Source organism: Rhinolophus ferrumequinum, chromosome 2 (genome assembly GCF_004115265.2).
Source record: "Rhinolophus ferrumequinum isolate MPI-CBG mRhiFer1 chromosome 2, mRhiFer1_v1.p, whole genome shotgun sequence".
Lineage (NCBI taxonomy): Eukaryota > Metazoa > Chordata > Mammalia > Chiroptera > Rhinolophidae > Rhinolophus > Rhinolophus ferrumequinum.
In genome coordinates, this window is record NC_046285.1 from 98,558,885 (window position 1) to 98,580,977 (window position 22,093).

A 22,093-nucleotide genomic window follows, 5' to 3' on the forward strand; every position below is an offset into this window, starting at 1 on the left:
CTCAGCACTGCTCCAGCAGGACATGCTCCTGTGCCCGGAGCACAGCGGGCACTTAGTATGTGACAGTGACCGCCATTACTGCTAACGTAACACGTGAGTTCCCTGACAGCAGCAGAGCTGGATGCAAAGCCAGGCCTCTCGCTCTGGGGCTACAACGATGGACAGGCCCTGTCTTTAAGCCTCGCCTGCTCTGGAAATGCTGCTCGGAGAGGGCGGACGCTCTGGGGGCACTGAGCACAGCGTGGGGAACGCGAGACAGAGTCACGGCTCCTGACACTCACTTAGCAGCTCCTTGACTGGGTGTTTCTCCACGGCTGCTCTCAGGTCCTCTTGGAGCTGGACGTCTCTCTCGATGAGGCTCCACTTGTGCAGGAGGAGGAGGACGTCCCTGGTGGACAGCACCGTCGCGTTCACGGTGAAGCGGTCCATGTCCCTGAAGGCCTGCAGGACGGTGGCCCGGTACCTCAGCACGGAGTCAAGCGCCCCGAAGAAGCTGGTCAGCTGGGTGGAGGCCAAGGAGGGCCTGTGGGGAGCCAACGGCACAGACTGAGCAAAAGCTGCCCCTCGTCCCGCGGCCCAGGAAAGGCACGCCAGTCAACGCCACAGACCACAGGTGCAAACAGGCCATCCCCCCAGGTTTCCCCTTAAACAGATATAAGCATGGACCCCCCCCCCCCCCCCCCCCGTATGCAGAACAGAAAGAAGAGAGCGTTCCTGGGAGGGCAGAAAGGGGACCGGAGTGTGACTCCATCCCAGCGGCACAGAAATCTCTCTGGAAACCGCGGTGGATGGACAGCTGGGCAGAGAGAGCCTGAGGGTCAGGGTGCCAGCGCCTAACAAAACACGCAGAACTGCCATTCCTCTCACGTCATCAACGCTCAGAGCCCAGTGAGAAGGCTCAGGACAGCCCTGGGACAGCACTGCGCACGGCCCATCCTTACGACGGTCACTGGGAGGAAATCCGTCCCTCTGAACTCTAAGGAACTTACAGTTCAACACCATTTGCTCCATACAATCTTAAAATTAAAATTACAACCCTTATTTCAAATAGCAATCAGTTCTCAGAGACCAGTGTGTCTTTCAACAACCCTCAAATAAGAAACACGGTGATCAGCACTGATTTCACAATTTCATTTGAATAACATAAAACCGCACGTCCTGTTCTTTAGCAAGAAAGTTTTCGTTCTGAGATGACAATCTGTTTGCTATCAATCTTCTGGTCCCAATTAGCACCCCTCCGTTCTCAAATCACAAACACGACTGTATATTTTCCCTGACACAGTGGAATGTGAGGAGAATTTAGCTCTGCTGAGGAAATCAAGAGCATTATTCCAAGGGGTCAGATGAAAATACTGAAGTTTTCAAGAAAATTCATGACAAGTCAATCTGTGCAGGCTTAGGCAGAAGCAAGTCTGGGAGCACCCTAACTTTCTTAGGTTAAGGTCATGGAAAATATGTTCTTTCTACAAAACGTCACTTTTGAGTGCTTAAATCAAAATATCAAGGTAGACGGTTTGCCTGCTAAAAGTGACCTGGAATGTATGACATACTACAAGTTTTGAGAGCATGTGAAGTTCTCAGGGCCTTGAAAGCTGCCTCATAAAGTTGAAGCAGAAAAGAGGAAACAGCTAAAATAGGTTTCCTGATTCACCCACAACTGGCAGCCGCCCTCTGGCCTGGCTCTCGCCAGCCCAACCAGTGACTGGCCCACTGGCCCAGAGCCCGCCTGTGGAGTCCTGACCAGAGGGAACGCTGAGAGGGGAGGTGACGCCCACCAGCGACACCCCAGGGGTCAGGCCTGGCGGAGGAGGGGCTTACCTGAGGTGCTTCGTGAGTACAGTGAGAACATACAGGAACTCATTGACCAAGTGCAGGGCAAGGAGCTTCGGGGGCTCTTGGGGCCCAGACTGGCGAGAAGGCTGGCTCCCCGACTCCACACCTTTGTCTCCCAGGTTGGTCACCCACAGCGTGTGCAGCAAGGAGATGATGCTAGAGAGCACCTGTGTCTCCAGAAACCTAAAACCCAATACACAATGCTCACTCTCCGCCACATCCTCTCCTTTCACTGACATCTGTTGGAGGAAGGGTAGGCGGGAGCCACAGAAGGGACGACAGTGGTGCAGTACCAAGCAGTGGTTTGGCTTGTTTTTCCCATCCTTCAACAATTCCACCTGCTTATTCCCCCAAACGGGCACAGAATCTGAGTAACAACAGAGTGCTTGCTACAAACCCAGCTTCAACACAGGGTGAGGCCCCAGTGGACACCCCTTCCTAACCAGAAGACACCCCATGCCCCAACTAGAGACAAATTATGGAGCCGCTGTGGTACAGTGAGAAGAGGTCCTGCTCACGAGAACAACTCGATTCAAAACCTAAAGTTAACAGCCAAGAAGAGATAATTAGCCAATTATGCCTTTTATAAATCGGAAACAGTCTGGAAACTGATGTCCAAAGACACATTCTATAGTTAGGACACTACTTTGTTTTAGATAAATTTTTAAAAATACTTTTTAAAAAATGCACAAAGGGCTTGAATATCCCTGGACTGAGCAGAGTAGTAAGTGCTTTGAAAGAAAGATCCTCCCAGCCAGTGCTATCTGCTGAGACGAGGTCTTCAAGCCTTGAACTTAGGAGGTCAATAGGAATCAAAATAGATCACGCTATGAACTGCACTGTCCCTCCCGAGCCCCTTGCCAAATTCGTATGTGGAAACACTGACTCCCCACTGTGACTGTTTTTGGGGTGGGGCCTCTGGGAGGTGATCAGGCTTAGAGGAGGTCGTGAGGGGGGATGGAGCACCCATAACGGGATTATGTCCGTATAAGAAGAGGAAGAGACCCGGGCTCTCTCCTCTGTCTCTTCCCGCCACGTGAGGACACACGGAGAAGCCGGTGTCTGTGAGCCACGGAGAGAGCTCTCACCAGACCCCACCCAGGATGGCCTGACCTCAGACTCCCAGCCCCAGAACTGAGAAAATGAATCCTTGCTGTTGGAACCACCCTGTCTGTGGCAAGTTGTTACAGCAGCCCGAGGGCGAAGACAAACAAACACTCGACATGGCTCCAGTGACAGCTCCTCACTGAGCCTCTTGACCCTGGGTGGACCGTGGGGAGCTGGAACCCATCACACGAAGGACTGAGCGTTCCTGACACTGGAGCCTGTTTCTACCTTGAGAAATGCAGTCCCGAGACCTTGGCTAAATGGTGCCACTGCAGGGGAGGGGACTGTGCAGAACAGACGGAAGGTCGGCCGGTGGAGCCTCCGCCAAGCGCAAAAGCAGCTGGCACCTGTCACTCCACTCACACAAGACACTCAAAGATTGAAAGCGAGGAAATGCCACTTTGGCCATTAGCAGGAGCTGGTTACAGGCTAATGGTGGCATTAGAGGACACTGTTTTGGATAACATGCATTCTACTGGACATTTCCAGTCGACACCAAAGCCTGCAGTAGACACCACTGTCTCCGTCCCCCCACCTTCCAGCCTGACACACACCTCTCACGCGCAAGGTGCTTACTTGCTCTCAAGAATATGCAAAATCCATGTTAAAAGGCTATAGTCCCGTAGGATCTCATAGGCAGACTTGGCATCCCGGGCGGCATTCTGTAGAATTTCCAGAATCCAGTTCTGAAAGTCCAAAATAAAGAGTTACTCTTTAGTGGGAAAGCCTAATTTGATCATAAGAACAATCTGAAAATATGAAGGCATGTTATGGTTATAGGTGGTGACTGCATATGTTGCTTTGCTACGTCTGTAAGAGTGATGCTTGGCCGTGTAGGAACGTGTCCTTCCCCACAGGTGACAGCTAGAGGACACAGACCTCCATGGCAATTGTTGGGCCCTGGGGGGATGCCCACTTCTGCTAATCCATCACTAGGATCCAAGCCGCAAGCAAAGATGCAGCACACAAACCCATGGCCCAGGTCAGCAGCAGTCTGAGCTGGGAGGAATGAGGACCCATTTCTAGCAGAGCCATGAACGGCCGGCGGCCCATTTTTGCCCCCTCAGTTTTACCACCTGGAAAGGAAGACATGAAATGGGAATGCCCCTTGGGCTGCCAATTGGCAGCTTCAGAATTCTCACATGCTATAAAAAATGAAAAACTACCACTCAAATTTCGTTTATTCAAACGTGTTTCTTAATCCTAACTCACTCCTATTTACCCACATTTTACGTAATATCAGAAGCAAAAGAGGACCGGGCTAGAAATGAATCAGAATACCCAGTTACTGCTTCCAACTAACTGCCCACGGCATGCAGAACGCTCCCACAGGAGTTCTTGGTCTGGGGGACAGTTCCGTGCAGACTCCCCCATCAGTTGTGCAGCCTGTGCCAACTCCACCTCCTGGTTCCCAGCTGAGTTTGGATGACCCAGAGCTTCCGGGCATTAGATGAAATTCTGGTGGCTCAAGAGTGTCTCAGCCAGAGCACCCGAGTCATTTGTGGGGACAATTTGTTTCCAGGCCGCTTAGCCAGCTCCAAAGATTCACGATCAGCACACCCCTCTTCACAGGTCTCACCATGGGGGCGGGGGGTAGGGGCGCACAGGAAGGGGACCGTAATGAAGAGCACTTCCTCAGAGGACAAACAACAGTGAGTGTTAACACCACAGCCTGACAGCAGGACAGGCACCGATGGGGTCTCATTTTCCCTCATCGAAAGTCAGGTTAATGTCAACTTAGTAGTAGGTCGGTCATGTCCAGGCGGGCTAGAATTCATTGTGAACTTGACTTCCAAGTAAAACCTTCAGAAAGAGCCTAGACATTCTGGTCCCAAATACACTTGTGGGAGCCGCCTACCTGTGCCACTTGGTCACACAACGGGCTGTTGAAGAAGGACAGGATGATGTGGAAGACTCCTCGCCTGGCATAGAGCTCGTAGCAGTGCTTGTCCCGAATCCCCTGCCGCAAAATTCCAAAGATCCACTCCCGCTCGGCGTTCCGCTACAACCCAGGTAGATAGGACACACTGTTACGTAAGCTAAAGCCCTTTCACCCAACAACTCTCCAGACACCACTGTTTGCACGATGGCGAAGATCATGGCATGGCAGCCCTGACCTCCACCGCTGATGGTGTCATTAAAAATCCTCGATTTTATCTCTGATTCGGTTTCAAATCAGGAGTAAGGACCAAGTGAAGTTGAGACACTGAACTGTGTGAGTTCAGGCAGGTGTTCTATAAAAGCACACTCCATATTTACCTAGTGATTCACCAAGAAAATGGAACGAGAATGCCACAAAACTCAGACCTCTGACACAGTGTTCAAGGTTTGAGAAGTGACCAAAAAGTTCAAGTTCAAGCCCGCGCCGAACATTTCCTTTCCCTGACCTTCCAGCTCTAACACTGTGCAGTCATGCCAGCGGAGCAGCGAAAGCACTGATGGGAGGAAACGTCAGCAGGGCAGCAGCGGTCAGCGAGCAGAGCAGGGCTGAGTGAGCCAATCCCGGAGGCTTTCGGGGCCGTGTGGGGTTTCACAGCATTACCTCCAAGTCCGAGCTGTAGAAGAACTGGTAGAAGCCTGGAACCTTGTTCATATTCAGGTACTCGTGGGACAGCAGGAACTTGTGGATCTTCAGGTACATGTGCTCCTCTAGGAACAAGGCAGACAGTCACGACGGGCGCTAACAGGATGCCCCTGGGCCTGCTGGAGTCGGGGACCGGGGATTTGGGGGATGACAGAAATCCCTGCCCCTGGGAGCTTTCGCATCCTTACCAGGTTATTAGGTAAAAACTGCAAAAGTAATTGCAGTTTTTGCTATTATTTTTAACCTTTTAAACCTCAATAGTTCTCGAGAGCTGGACTGTATAAGACACCTTAGGTCTACACTGCACACAGACTTTCTCTGTGGCTCAGAAACCACTGCAGGACGTGGAGTCCTCAGAGATGCCAACCATCCCCTAGTCATCAGCCTGGCGGGCAGGGTGGCACCAGGTCACCCAGACAGCACAGGGCTAACACTAAAGAGAACCACCCAGCAAAGGGGGCTCAGGCGCCCTGGGTCACTGGCTCTGGGACACGGTGGGGCCGACAGGCAGGCACCTCCTCCCTGCCACTTCCCACCCTCAAGTCATGGCCCACAGTCTGTCCAGCCACCTACAGCCTGAGCTAATGACACAAGGTCTGATGTGGGACAGACCTCGCCCAGGCACAGGCTAGATGGGGTGCTGAGGTCAACGCCACTGTAGCCCCTGGGAGGTAATTTCTCAGAACAGCCTTTTTCTTTTGTCTGCAAATGGCTCGTTACCTGGCTACCTACGCAAATTTCGAAGGCGAATAAAAAAACATGCAATAAAAGTGATGTAGGAGCTGATGAAAATCAGATCTGAATTCTAATAGCCCTGTGACTAGAGACTAATTGTGGGATTTCGGACAAGCTATTTCACCCTGGGGGCCTAAAGTTGGAGGGCTGCTTCCTCATCTGAAAGTGACCATGTTATACTCACAGAACCCCATAATCCCCAATGGTACCAACATTCTATGATTTTTCATTAATTAAAAAATGTCTTACGACAAACTCACTTCTCTCGCACCACCCCAGTAGCGGGACCCATTTTTATAAGGAGGAGCCCTGTTCTAGTGCCTGAGCTGGCACCTTGTAGGGACTCACAGGCCACATGCGCTCTGGCTGAGGACCCAGGAGCGTGCTGGCTCTGACCTCGAGCCTGGGTCAGCACCTGCTAACACTGACGGGGCTTCTGTGTCACGCACCCTCTAAGTGCAGGCCCCGTATCCCCTCACAGCGGGCCCACGAGGTGGGTGCTACGGTTTGCTTTTACCACAGCTTTTACACCTGCAAACAAACATGAAAACATAGCCTTTCCTCCATCATAAACACGGCTTTGCACCCTGCTCGATCACTTAATTTTTCCGGCTTTCATCCCATAGACCTATAAAGCACTTCCTCACAACCATCATTTATTTTCTGTCCATGACTTGTGGACATCAGGTGGCTCCCAGTCTTTCACTGTGACAAGCAGTGGACAACCCTGATCCGTCCTCTCTCACACGCATGACAGATTACACCTGTAGGATGAACGTCTGCGAGGGGACTTGCTCAGCCTCAACATTTCAATCCCACCTCCACCTAATCCTGTCAGTGGTACCTGGTTTCAAAATCTGCAGGGCTGCTTTGGCAATGAAGAGAGTCAGGGTATAGGTGAGTCTCATGTTCTTGGTTCGGATTCCGTTGCGGACTACATCCAACAGGTAAAGTACCTTAAAACCAGGGAAATGGGAAGAAAAAGAGCATTTTCAGAACTGTCGCCAGACTTGCCTCGTGCAGCCACAACTACAGCTTTGCAGGGTGGCCTGCTCCTCTCAGCCCAGGGCCCCAAGATGCTGTTCATAATACGTAGTGACATCGTTGCTCTCAGGAGCACTTTTGCTTTTCCTTGATGACCAGGCATGTGCCCAAGGGCAGACAGCCCTGGCTCCACGGCCTGACAATCCCATCTGCTCTTGTCTTTCCACCCTGGGGCACAGGCTTCTGAAGCTGTATGTCCTGGATAACAGCTGCCTTAACCAGTAGATTTAGACCCTAGAAATTAAACTACTTTGCCCACCCACAACACAAGAAGAGGGACTGTAAGGGGAGACCTCTCCCACCTGCCCTGGGGCCAAGGACCAGAGGCAATCTCCAGCATCATCCCGTAGAGGGAACAGATCTTCATTCTTTACCAGAGGTCTCCTGGCAACTCAGAAAGCCTTCCACCAGACCAGGTGGGGAGCCAGCCTCGGAAGCCCTCCAGGTCCACCCTCAGCCCCACTCACCTGGGACTGCTCTCGGAACCGTGCCCCCTCCACATGCGAGTAGTAGGCCGCCAGGACGTAGTAGGCCGCGGCTCGCATCTGGGGGTCATAGCTACTGAGGGCTGCGACGGTCAGGCCCAGAGCATTCGAATCCAAAAACTTTCGACAATCCACCACAAATTCTACAGGAAATAAAATATAGCATTAAACACACACACACACACACACACACACACACACACACACCCATGATGCTTGTGAGACATGGTGAATTAAATTTCCGATTGCATTTCGCCAATATTAATTACGTGTGCTAGATATGAGAGATGCCAAGTCTCCAACTACCCTAACTTCTGCTGAAGTCGGATAAAAGACTATCTTCCCTTCTGTGGTACTAGTTACCATGCCTCCAGCCTCTGAGATGCTTGTAAATCCCAATTAGGATTTTTTCATTACTTTTCATAAATACCCAATGAGCCGGAGGAGAAAGGAGTCGCTATTCAGACCTGAAACACGAGATCCTGGCATCTCCCCACATCCCACAAGCCAGAGCAACACAACCAGGTGTCAGCAGAGAAAACCAGCTCTTGTTTCCATCTCGGTCAGCCCGCTGCCTCTGAGTTCCTACCACGAGCACCGCTAAGGAAAATCCCGTAAGGTGGCAACGCTGGAAATTAGCTGGTGCAAACCAGTTTGACACAGCCCATCAATTTTATAAAGGATTAACTTACACCCACTGTGCAATCCTAGTCCCACTGTGCAACCCTAGTGCTTTCTTCAAAATTACAACAAAAATATCACAAAAGGCAGGCCACGAAGCTTGAGCAGAACTACAATCCAAAGAGCCTGCTTTGTTACCTGGGAGAAACTCGCAATCACTCCAGAGAGGATGCGAGCGAGAGAGAAGGTCAGATATTTGAGGGGACCTACCCGACCACATCATAAAGGGTTTGATTATCACTAATAATAACTAGTAAAATTCAGGACACTTCAAATCCTCTTTAATAAGAACCCAGGCCTTTTTACAAGATAAATACTGTCAAGAAAAGCCTCAGAATAGAGATAGGTCACTGTGTTTAAAAATGATTAAGCAGGGTTTGGTCATGATAATCACACATGAAGATGTTCTTTAGACTAAGTGACTGGTGACCTAGGTAAATTAGGAAGCAAACACAAACTAACTGAAATGACCACCCCAAATAGGTAATCTTGGAATATGCTGCCATGAAGTGATATACCCTTGATTAAACCATAAAGTTTCCTTCTCTCTCAGAAGGAGCAGAGCTCATTGGAGCTTCCACCAGCATCCCCCCAAGGGCAGACCGATGGAGGGGGCACTGCTTATACACAGTTCCCTTACTCTATGTTTCTCAACTTTTAAACCCTATTAAAGAATAACCAGGATTTCCACTTCCACTCAAGAGACAGTGATAGGAACCAGATGTACCTGTCCACCTGAAGCAACCAGAAAAGCAGACTGAAGAAATAAAACAAGGACTTTCAGGACATTGGACATAAGACAACAAGGGACAGTCAGCCCCGAGAGATGGGAAACAAGGTGAAGCTTCTGTCTCAGCTAGCAACCTAGAGAGTTTCCAGGCCATGGCACAAAAAGGGCAAACCTATGTGGAGACTGAAGAACTCCGAGCTGAGGAGACAGAGTGGGAGGCCTCACAGGCCAAGACGGCCGGAGTTCACAAGGCAGAGTCCCAGAGAAGAAAGTGCCAGAGTTCTCAGCTGAGTGTCGATGCGCAAGTGTGTGAGAGGAAGCTACCTGAGGCTGGGAAACACCACCTGAAAGTCCTGGAGAAGACAAACCCAGGCGCACACCTGCCTGGAAATAGTTCCCGTACCCACCAGCCAGGGTGAAATCCTCAGTTCACAGTGATAGGGTAGGTTTCTCAGGAAGATTTTACCTCAGTTGTACAGCAAAGTTCATCCCTGACAGAGACTAAAAGCAAAACTGGAAGGAGCAAACCATTTCCAAGTAATTCGAATGTGTCCTAGAACAAAGCTCAAGAACATTCACAGGAATACAAAGCTATCCAGCACCAAACAAGGCAAAAATCACAATGCCTGGCTTCCAATAAAAAATTAGAAGACATTCAACAAGCAAGATTATAGCCCATTCTGAAGAAAAAACCTCCACCATTCAAAAATGACCCAGATATGACACAGGTAACAGAAAGAGTAGACAAAGACATTAAAACAGTTAATATAACTATATTCTACATGTTCAAGAAGCTACCAGAAAGACTGAGCATGTTAAGTAGAGATATGGGAGATATAAAACACCCAAACTGACCCTCTACAGATAAAAATTAAAATGTTAGAGATGAGAAATGCACTGCATGGGATTATCGGCAGATTACACACTGCAGAAGAAAAAAAAAAAAGAACCGGTGAACTGGGAGACAGCGACAAAAACTACCCAAATGGAAACACTGCAATAAAAAAGAATTTAAAAATATGAACAGAGCATAGTGAGCTGTTGTACAATTTCAAGTAGACTAACATATGTGTAATTGGAGTTCCTGAAAACGTTTGAAGAAATATGGCCAAAACTTTTCCAAAGTTGACAAAACTTATAAACCTACAGAGCCAAGAAGCTCAATGAGCACCCAAACACAAAGGAATATAAAGAAAATTACACCAAGGTATATCATAATCAAATGTCTTGAAGCCAGTAATAAAAAAACATGTTAAAAGCAGCCACATAATGTACAAAGAAACAAAGATAAGAACAATGGTAGATTTCTTGTTAGAAATAATGCAATCTAGAATCAGGGCAGCAACATCTTTAAAGTACAGTAAGAAAATAAAACTGCCAACCTAGAATTTTATACTCCATGAAAATCTTTCAAAAGTTAACACTTTTTTCCATAAAAAAGCTAAAAGAATTGATCACCAGCAGACTTGAATTACAATAATTTTTAAAGGAAGTATTTTAGGCAGAAGAAAAATGATAGAAAATAGAAATCTGGATCTACACAAAGGAATGAAGAGAACCAAAAATGGTATCTAGATGATAAAGATAAAATATTTAAATCTCTTTAAAAGGTAATTGACAATTTAAACCAAAAACAACAACACACTGTGGGTTTTACAGCACATAGAAGTAAAGTACATGATAAAAATAACATGAGAGCCAGGAGAGGAGAAATGGATCAATACTGTTAAAAGGTGCTTCTATCCATGAAGTGGCATCATTGCACTCGACGATGAATAGTATAAACCCTAAAGCAACATACACACACACACACACACACACACACACACACGCACACACAGACATTCACACACATTTACATGGTAGCTAAAAAGAAAGAAAATAAAAGAGAATTGGATCAATAATCACATTAAATGTAAACAGCGTAAACATTCCAATTAAAATAGGCAGAGACGGTTAGATTAGATTTAAAAAAGAAAACCCAAGTGTATCTGTCTACAGGAAACCACTTTTAGTATCAAGATGCAGATTAAAAGTAAAGGATGAAAAAAAGAATAATCAGAAGACTCTTGGGCTCCAACAGCTTATAGACTAAATTTTCTCATTTCTAACAAGTGACTATTTTTGATGGGAAGGGAAAAGAAAATCCAAAAGCTTTAAAATGCATCAAACTGTGGGATAAAATTATATCGTTTAGGAAAAGATGAGGTGTGTCTAAGATACACCTATATGCCTACATAACATAATACACATAAAGGAATACATTTGGAAGAAAGAACAGTGCAAACATTTAATATTACACCCACTAAAAATAGTTAGTATTCAGCTGGCTGGGACATTTTTAGTAATCACTGACATTCTCTACGACAAATGGATTTTCCACGTGTCCATGAGGAAAAGTCAATTACATGTTTTGTGGTCATGCCTGTTATTCTATGAAGTCTTGGCTTTGTAAAACTTAAGAGCTGCCCTTGGGTGTTGAACATTAAAAAACAGTTGTTAAAAAACAGCTGTTAAAAAACAGTTATAAATGCCATTCTCTTTGTTTCCAGGACCTCATAAATAGCAATTTGGCCTTCTGATAACAGATCTTCAGATCAAAATGGCTTAACCAGGACAATTACCCAGGATTAAAATGAAAAGCCCGCCCACATCTTATGGGCTTTTGTGGCAGTGCAACTATGTTGTTGGAGCATCAAGGACTCCTCCTCATGCCTCCTCTTACAGTTTTCTAAGAGGCGGCCGTGGGTAAAGCTCATCAGCCCGTGGAGCCTGTGGTCTGGGGACAAGGCTCAGCGCACTGTACACTGGCCTCTCTGTTCTGGGTTCCATGTGAATTATGAGCTGAAGATTTCAGCCCAGGTCTGCTGAGGACAAGAATTTGCTGTGGAAAAAGCATTTGTCACTGCCGTTGCTAATAGCCTTGGCTGGTCCTTTTTCTCAGCCAAGGACTCAAAGAAGGGAAGCAGTGAGGTTAAGAAACAGGTTCCCATTTTCAGCAAAGAGTTGGAATGGAGCTGTGAGATTGCAGTTTCTCTGAAGACTAGCAGCCACACATAAAAACGAATCATACGCCCAATTTAGGATTATAAAACGTTTAGCAACTTGGACCCGGGTGCCACTGCAGGCAGGAAGTGAAAACATACGGTTGAAAACTTGTCACACACAGCATGGATGAATCTCACAAATATAAGGGGGGATAAATGGAGCTGATACCAAAGAATATACAGTGTGTAATGCCGTTTACATAAAGTTCAACTATAGGACACTGGTTTGTACTGGGGAGGAACAGGTACTGCCTAGGATGAGGCCTGAGGAGCTAAAGATAATGTTCTGTTCCTTGATCCGGCCGGTGGTTTCACCAAAACTCAAGACACACATACATGATTTGTGTAAGCTTCTATATGTCCCACTTCAATAAAAATTTATTTAATACAGTGTTCATACTTCCTCACCAGGGCAAAAGCAAAAGGAACAGTAATTTTTAAAATAATATGAAAAAAAGATTCATGACTTAATCCAACCTTATAAACCTGGCCTACACTGGCCTTTATGCTGTTCACAGATTTATGTTCTGTTCAACTGAACCAATTTACTGCTAGGTATTTTCCTCTCTCGACAAACTGGTATGCTTCCTTTTATCAGACAACAAAATTTGTTGAAAACATTACACTTCCATTTTTTGTTCTGGATGACAAGTAGCCCAGAGCAAAATTTAATGAACCTAATTTTCTTGTTTTGTTTTTAATTTTTTATATTTCCATTTCTCCCTATCCATCTCTTGCTTTTTAAAATTTTCTACTCAATGTGAATGATTTTGGTGTAGCTGGTATTTTATGCTATTGTAAATCCTTTTTCAAGTAGACATGTTCTGCAAATTTTTTCTACCTGTACTCGACCAAAAATAAAGTAGGCTGTATTTGGAGATTTTCCAACCTTAAAAGACCATTTACAAGTCACCTCTCTTCACAAAAGGCCTCCCAGGCCCTGTCTCCCCTGCCCAAAAAAGGCAATATTCAAGATTTTGAGAAAAACATTGTGTCCTGATTTTACTATTTTTCTATTAACTGTTTCCCAAGCTTTTGCCTTCTGTTTCCTAAAAGCTCTATTGAGAGACAGAGCGACAGATGAAATGATTTGTTATAATTCGCTGAAGTCACCTCATATTTTTAGACTGTGGAAAATCTATTTTCATGTTTGATGAGAAACAGGCTTAGAGGCAGGGCCAAGGCATAGGGGAATCAGCGAGCTTCCTGGCCACACACCAGACGTGCCTGTTAGTCTGCTGCTAATCGCACCAGGGCAATTAAGATATCTGCTTGCCATTATCATAATCTGACATTTGCATGAAATGCCCCAGCTCCCTTGCAAATAAAACCTAGCTCAGCCACAAAACAGTCAGTGTCCAAGGAGGGGGCCGCTGGAAGCGCCAGGGGCTATGGATGGGCCAGCTCTCTGAAAACCCAGCCCTCTCACTTTTTGGTTGGCACTACTACCGGCAGTGGGGGCCGCACAGCAAATATGTTCCTAAGGGGGAGTGTCTGAGCATACAAAGGCGATTTCAAGTTGAAAAAGGGAGAGGACAGGACAAATAGCGAGTCATGGTCTCTCAATGCACCTAAATCTCTGTGGCCATTTCATCCGGTAATCCAGGCATCACGCCGGCCGAGCCGATGAGCAGACAGAACACACGCCTCCACCTGCCCCTTCACACCCGGACCTGGGAGCCCTTCCTTGCAGGCCCCACTGGAGTCATCACCGGCCCGTAAAAACAGATGAGAAGATTTTCACTGCACAGGCCCTGGTCGTACCTGGTTTCTGAACTGCGAATATATTACCTAATGTTAAAAATGAATTAAATTAGATTTCTAATTCTGGGAAGACGGCATAGACATATTTTTACGATCACGTACAACTGAAAATCCTGGACAACCAGGACATGACTCTAAAAGACGGAAAGAAAGCAGACCAGACAGGGACCTCAGGTGAAATCCTGTCTTTGCTTTCTGCTTCCGGGGGCCTACAGTTAAAGCTGAGGAAACCAGCAGGCCCAAAACACCAACGGGCACAGACAAAGCCGGAACAAAAGCCCACTCTCCAGTCTCAAGACAAAGGACTAGAAGAGGGCAGCCCAGCAAGACAGAAAACTCTTAGATAATAACTGCTCTACTCCAGCCAAGCACCCCAGAAAACCTGTGCCCTGCCCCAGCTATGGCCAGCAAAGGGAGAGCCTAGACTTCCGTGCCTCCGACATTTGCAATTTAGCCCCAAATCCCTGCTGGAGTGGCTTCAGAGAAAGCCAGAGAGGTGTGGCTTTTATCCCCACTGGGAATTAGGGTGGCCCCCGTCAGCCCCCACCCTCCCCACTGTGTATCAGAGGAGGCCCGGCAGGAAGGGAGCAGGAGGCAGTGGGGTCTCCTGAGGCGTGGCATTGGGCACTCCCACCTCTCCCAGCCTGGAAGAGCAGTGCAGGCATGACCCATAAAAGGAAAAATCACTAAACTGGACTTCATCAAAATTAAAACCTTTTGTTCTGCAAAAGACCCTGTTAAGAGGATAAAAAGATAAACTGCAGATTGGGAGAAAATATTTCCAAACCACATATCCAATAAAAGTCTTATACCTAGAATACAGAAAGAACCCTCAAAACTCAACACTAAAAAAAAAAAAGTCCCACTAGAAAATGGGCAAAAGCATGAAATGACATTTCATGCTAGGGGGACATCAGATGGCAAATAAGCCACAAGATGCTCAACATCATTAGCCATTAGGACACGCAAATTAAAACCACAGTGAGGTAACACCGCACACGTGACACATCACCAACAAAGTGCCCAAACCAACAGCCCAGACCCACCCAGGCACCAGAGCTCGTCTTCCCCAATGGGCATGCACCCACTTTACTTCCTTCTGTCTCTCCCCCACCCATTCACCCACAAACTCCCACCTTCAGGCTACTGGATACAAAATCCATTTTTGCTTAAACCAGGAAAAAGCCAACCTCAGCAGGCTTTCACTCATGCTTGAGGATAAAAATCTGTTGGTATTTGACCACTGTCTAGAGAAAATTCAGAAAAGGCTCCGTCATTAAGAATTAGGACAACATCAAGAACAAAGGGACACTGATGGATTTTAAAATTATAATTAAAAAAAAAATCACTGTATATTCAAAATATGAACTGCTACTTTGCTGACAATCACTGGAATAAAAAGGTGACAAGGTAGCTGCAGATCACTCAAGAAGGAGTGACGATAATCCTTCAGGAGGTATAATCACTGTGAGAAACCCGCCTGCAAGGGCCTGTGGTTGCCCCAGCCAAGCACAGCAGGAGCGGCCCCGCCCCCCACCCCACGGCTGCCATTACCTGGCCTGGTCAGTTCACTGAAGAGATGAAGGAGAAAGCAGGGGTCATAAAGGCCATCCAGATCTGCTATGCTCCTGTCTTTAAATATTGGTTCCTCTGAGTCCTGAAATAGCCCGAAACGGACAGACGTGTGTGTGCAGGTCAAGCTCCCAAATATAATACCACGTGAATGTTCACCCATTGTATCTACAGTTCAAACCATTTTGAATATTCAAGAGCATAAGAAAATGGTGCTATAAAAAACAGTGCTTGTATATGAAAGGATATAATCGTTGGGGAACAAATTATAAATGAAACAAGTGATGATAATTGAAGCTGGGTGGTGGGTCCACGGGGGTCCAGTCTCTGCACCTTTGCACGTGGCTGGAATCTTACTTAATAAGAAGTTACCAAACCACATGAAGAAGCACGCTTGTATTTTACAGTCTTCTAAAGCTGAGGGTGCAAACGGAGCCCTCGCAGGGAGGGCTCTGCCCTGGGCCTCCCGTACCTCGGGGGGCAGCAGCCTTCGGCTCTGGGGGAAGTGGAGGATGGTCTTCATCACCCGGTCCCGATCCAGCAGGCGGAGGATGTCCCCGACACTCGGCTGCTGCCACAGAGACTTGCCCAGGCTCCTGCACGTCTTGTGATGCTCCACGGCCGCGGGGCCCCACAGCAGCACCCTAGAGCCGCAGAGGGCAGAGCAGACTGTTACAGGACCCCCCCAGGGACAGAGCTGGTGACGATAATGACAGTAAGGACATCGCTTTGTCGAGCAGCTGGCACATGGCAGGTACGGTTCTGGGTGTTACTGAGTTCTAGCATTCAGTCCCTATCATAACTTAGGAAGGAGGTGGGGGTGACGGAGCCATGAGGGTGGGGACCGGGTGAGGCACAATGACACAGGCCGACACCTGTATGGAGCTCGTCATGTGCCAGACACTGTTCTGAGCCCTTTACAAATGTTAATTCATTTAATCTGCATAACATTAAGGTAGATGTTATTATTATTGCTCCCATTTTGCAAATGGGGGAAAAGAGGCACAGAAAGGATTAAGGAAGTTGCTCCCTGGTCACTCGCCCAGCCTCTCTGTGGCAGAGCTGGAGTTCCCTCTTGGGGAGCCTGGCTCCAGAGTCCACGCCAGACCACAGCGACAGACTCCTGGCTGCGTGCTGACGCTTTACTGATATAAACCTTTCCTTCCCAGACCAGGTCTGCCCGCAGCCTTTCAGCCGTCTCCACCTCGAGAGCCCACCATGTACACACCTCCACCTTTCATGCCACCAACCTCACTGAAGCTTCGCAGAGGTCACCTCACCTTCCTCCTAGAAAATGACACAGGCCTCCCTCTTCCTCCCACCCCTAGCCCAGATACCCGCTATCCACGTCCCCATTGCTGGAAGATGCTTCCTGAAAGCCCAGCTGTCATGAGGGCCTCTTTTCTGCCCCAAGATGCCTGTCAGCTCTCTGCTGTCTCCTGGATGGAAACGGAAATACTTCTGTCTGGTACTGAAAGTCCTTACCAAGCAAGCTGTCTGACCCTCCCACACCTCTTCCCTACACATATCCTGTGATGCAGATAAACCAACCTACTCACTATTCCCCGGAAACATCCCGATGTTCCCACCTCCCAGCTGTCACCACATGGTCCCCTCCACCTGGTGCCCCCGGCTCCTCCTCCTCTGCTAACCTCACCTCCATCAAATGCCTCCCCACCATCCCAAAGCATTCGGTGACTCCCCAAGGGAGAGCATACTGTCACGTGAGGCCATAACTGCTGGTTACACCACATGGCATGAATCAGAAGCCAATTTAAGAGGAGTTACATTCATGACAGTCTGATCCCCTCAACAGACAGGGAGGCTGTGTCTTCTTCCCAACAGTGTTGGGCCCAGCGCTTTGTAAACAGCAGGTGCTCAACAAACATCTATTGGATAAAATACTTCTAAATGGAATTCCTCTACGTAGATACAGAGAGATTCTATGCAAGTCAACAATAGTCACTCTAAGTTACAAAGAATCTTCCTTAGGACGGTGATCCCTGGTGGCCAGGCAGCTGATGCACTGGTCACACCCCTCGGACTGGCACCACCCACTAGTCTGAGACTCATCCCCTGAACGTCCAGAGTTCCCCAGGTGGCTCCCCTAACTCAGACCTGCACCTTCACGGAAGGATGTGGACATGACATATATTTTGAGTCTGAGGAAATGCTTCCCATTCGCTCTCCTCTCCCTTACGCACGCAGGGACTCTGCTGTTCCAGAAAGGGTACAAGTGGTGAAGCACCACCTCCAAAGCAGGAAGAGGGTAAGGCCCTGAGGGAAACGATGGAGAATGTTTATTCATGACCGGGGCACCCTAAAGAGAGAGAAAATGTTTTCGCTTGTTTTTCTTTTTTTGAGGGGAAGAGGGTGGCTTCTAGGCTAATACAGCTTTTATCTTTAAAAAAAAAAAAGTATTCTACAATGTTAATATTTTTTCACTTCCCTGCAGAATTCTGCTGAACTATTTTTCTTGGCCCAGTTAGCTCACTTCCTGCCTTAACAATGAAAATTCTTCTGCATGTATGCACTGGACAGATGTTAGGGTGCTTGCCCCAAATGATAAGAAGAAAAAAAGAAACTAGGGCAGCACAGGGAGTCTAAGACACTTTCCATGAACAGCACATTTGGTCAAGTCCCCTCTTAGCCTGGCCCTCAGAGTTGGGGCAGGGCCCATGGGAAGTGCCCACGTCAGGCCCTCAGGGCCCAAAGCTGTGGTGCTAAGGACGGGGGCAGGCAGCCCCTGGGAACCACGAGAGACAGTCAGAAAGGAAAGAGACAAATACAGACACACACACACAGCACACACATATAAGGGGAGAGTAGAATATCTAGTCGGCACTCCTCACTCTCCCCTGCCCCCCAAATCCCCACATCACAAGTCATTCCCATGTGAAGTAAAAGGGTTTCAGAAAAATCAACTAAACTAGACACTCCACTCAGGAGTGAGTATGGGGGCAGGCCCATGACAGACACGGACGCATCAACCAGCAGGGTGGCCCGGCCGAGGCAGCCCCCGCCCGGACAACCTCACGGGGAGGCCAAGCTGCTTACACTGGAGCCGTGTGCGGGCTAAGGGAGCTCCACCCATCCCACGCCTTTCCTGAGAATCAAAAGGAACGAGAGAACATCTTGGAAGCTTGCTGTGTGAAGCGAGCCCCAGTCTCAGGGCTGGCGCCTTCCAAGCCTGCAGCTCATACGGCCAGGCCCACACTCACCTGAAGTCGATGAGGCTTAGGCTGTTCTGTTCATACGCCCGGAGGAGGAGTAAAATCTTCTGGTCTAGAGGTCAGTGGAAGGTCAATTTAGAAAGCTGGATATGCGTTCCTCCCACCTCATCACACTATCCAGCCCTCATACATTCCTGGGTCACACTGCTCAGTCCCCACACACTTCTGGGTCACATCACCCAGTCCCCACATACTCCCTGGTCCCACCACCCGCTTGGTCCCCACACACTTCCTGGTCACACCACTCGGTCCCCACACACTTCCTGGTCACACCACTCGGTCCCCACACACTTCCTGGTCACACCACTCGGTCCCCACACACTTCCTGGTCACACCACTCGGTCCCCACACAGTTCCTGGTCACACCACTCGGTCCCCACACACTTCCTGGTCACACCACTCGGTCCCCACACACTTCCTGGTCACACCACTCGGTCCCCACACACTTCCTGGTCACACCACTCGGTCCTCACACACTTCCTCACCCAGGACGCTGAGAGTGGCACCATAGGCCCCAAGAAGCACTGCTAGGTGGCTGCTCTCACAGACAGAGGGGCACAGTCTCACCACCGCTGCCATCAGGTCCACCAGCGCCTCTGGAAGAAAACAACACTGAAATGCACGGCACTGCGGGGGGAATGCGCACATTTTGAATCCCAGCAGAGGAGGAAGCATGTCAGGGAACATTGAAATGCTTGAAATTGCCTTCTCTGAGCAATACTGGCCTTAGGGACTGCACCAAGTCTCTTCACCACTTTTTCCTTTTTTTAAATAAATAAACATGTCTTCATAGTCGTCTCTCTTCCTAGGTCGTGGACAAAGCACTATCTTCCCACTCCCCCTTGCAAATTTTAAGGCACCAAAGATTTTAAAGCCTAATCATTTCCCTATGCCTATATTATCAAAATCTCTAATATTTCTATTCCCGCCTAAACAGAAGGCTGGAGACTTTTTACTTTTTCTACTGTCCACACCGGTAACTTGGGTAATGGTTCTCTTTAATTTCGCACTTTATTATGGACCGACCCTGTGGTGATTTCTAACGGGTTGGGGATGTTAATTTTGTCTCTAGACAGAGTGTGGCTTCAAGAGGGCAGGACCTTTCAGACCATCTCCTCCGATGTCTCCACAGCCTACACCAAAGTTGGGATCATAGGTGCTCACGTAAATACTTAATGAACCAGGGATCGTGCCAAAACCTGAGCTTGCAAGATTCCCTGGCAGGGAACTGTCAACAGGGCTGTTTGAACCCTCTGCCCTTGATAAAAGTTTCAATCTTCCCATTAAGACACTGCACGCAACTGACCAATTTCTCTCCTGTCAGACACCCCTCCTGACTCCCCCTAACTCTCAGATTTTAACGCTTGCCCATGATATGGCCATGAGACCATAAACACAACGTCCATGAGACAAAATGGACTTTGAAAAGGGGTCTGCATTTGCTGTTTGACCCTAAGTCTGAGGAAACATTTCTGGAACTTGGCTGTGACAGAAACAAAACATTCTAATACCGTTTGGTAATGCTTCCTGGGTGCGAAGCTTCAGCATACAGCGCGCTCGCAGAAATCAGGAAGTAATTACATCTGTGTCTGAAATGGGGGGTGGGGTGCAGGTCACCTTTCACTTGACCGTCTGGGTTTTCCTCGTCCTCAGACTTGAGCAGAGTTGGCAGAAACAGAGAGTGCTGGGTGAGCATCATGTGGAATACCGGGAGTGGGATAAGCTTAGTGCGCACGGAGCTTTCTGGAAGATACAGGAGCTGCAGGGCTGCACAGAGGGCCTTTAGGAACGCAGGGTCCTGATACCGGAATCTAAGAGGCAAACATCAGTGGGGGAAAGGGCTTCACAAAACGGAATTTTATTTCACAGGAGACAATAAAAAAGCAAAAACAAAAAACACCCCAAAAAACGTGTTCTTGGCATTTTATTAAGACAAGCTTTCAACATACCACCCAGCTGAGGACTTTACAGTGCTAGGCCGTACACCCACCTCAGTTCTACTGTTGCCATAGCGTTACCCTTGCTTTGCCACAGGCCTAGCTATCACCCAGCACAAGGAGCGCTTCTGAAAACAAGGGAGGCAGTGCGGCGTATTTATTTTCTTGACGGCACAAACGCTGAACACACACTTCCTGTTTGGTTGACACGCCAGGAGGCAGCAGAACAGCTGAGCCTGAACTGACATGACACTCACTGCCCCCAGCCCACCTGCCAGGTCAGCCTCCCTCCCTCCTTACGTCCAGCTACTCAACACTCCCATCAAACGGTTCAGAAGACGTCCCTGTCTGAAATCCCTTCAGAACTCTCTAAAGGAATGAAAGCATCAGACTCTAGAAAAATGAATTTTTTTTTTAGTTGTACGTGAATAATGTTAAGAGTCACTTAACATATTGTGGGCATCCCAGAAATACAAATTAACCAAAGACTGAAAGAATGTCTCCATTTCATGATGGTAATCCAGTTACAATTAATCTGTTACCCACTTTCACTTCTTTCTCTCCTCTTGCAGAAAGTATTTTTCTGTTTCAAGTTGAAGGATAATCAAGCAAATGAAAATTATACGTGCAATGAAACATCATTTCATGGCTATTTGACTGCCAAAAACAAGAGTCTGACCATATCAATTTAGAACATAGGATATGAGGGAAAAATGAACTTTCATACTGTTTTGGGTTAGTTTGCTTGGGAAGCAAACTGAAGGTGTAGTAAACTGAAGCTATGCCCACACCACGAGCCAGCGAGTGCCCCCCCTCCAGAGTAAACCTGGCCCACGGGCACTTAAGGGACATGTAACATTCACCGCAGGAATGAGGGAGTTAAGAGAGGGAGTACAAAGAAAAGAAGAAAGGGAGATGTCTATCAGTAAGGGGCTGGCTAAATGCATTAACACGGGTTCAGTCGTAAGCTAGAATTTCCCACAGCAGGAAAAATTAGACTTAGATCTACATGCATCCACATGGATGATTCAAGTTTGTGTGCAAAAGAAAGACACATAAAGAATGATACGTTTGTATAAAATGTTAAAAACACCAAACAATGTTAGAGACACACAACCAAAGTACCAAAGCATACACAGCCATGACAAAGCTCAACCTCAGAAGAAGGACACTTTCAGGCCAAAGAAGGGAAAATAATAAATTAGGACAAATATAAAAAACTGTCAGCATTTACTAAATCTGAGTGCTGCTGTATTAGTCTCTGCATATTTCTGGTTTTTAAAAAATATTTCATGTTTTAAAGCCTGCTTCTCATCATTGCCAGAAACACACTGCATATCA

The 22,093-nt window shown here is 47.7% G+C and overlaps 1 protein-coding gene across 2 annotated transcripts in view; it reads right to left on the reverse strand.

Moving 5' to 3' along the window:
- URB1 (URB1 ribosome biogenesis homolog) overlaps positions 1-22,093 on the reverse strand; it is a 65,758-nt gene that overhangs the window by 2,643 nt on the left and 41,022 nt on the right. For both annotated transcript variants that reach the window (XM_033133307.1, XM_033133306.1), the window contains exons 26-37: positions 20,433-20,626; positions 19,301-19,411; positions 18,804-18,867; positions 16,055-16,226; positions 15,565-15,667; positions 7,771-7,931; positions 7,104-7,215; positions 5,483-5,589; positions 4,799-4,942; positions 3,517-3,626; positions 1,819-2,016; positions 282-523 (exon numbers count right to left, since the gene is read on the reverse strand). In XM_033133307.1, the coding sequence (XP_032989198.1) occupies positions 282-523; positions 1,819-2,016; positions 3,517-3,626; positions 4,799-4,942; positions 5,483-5,589; positions 7,104-7,215; positions 7,771-7,931; positions 15,565-15,667; positions 16,055-16,226; positions 18,804-18,867; positions 19,301-19,411; positions 20,433-20,626 (1,718 nt within the window). The remainder of the gene's footprint in view (positions 1-281; positions 524-1,818; positions 2,017-3,516; positions 3,627-4,798; positions 4,943-5,482; positions 5,590-7,103; positions 7,216-7,770; positions 7,932-15,564; positions 15,668-16,054; positions 16,227-18,803; positions 18,868-19,300; positions 19,412-20,432; positions 20,627-22,093) is intronic.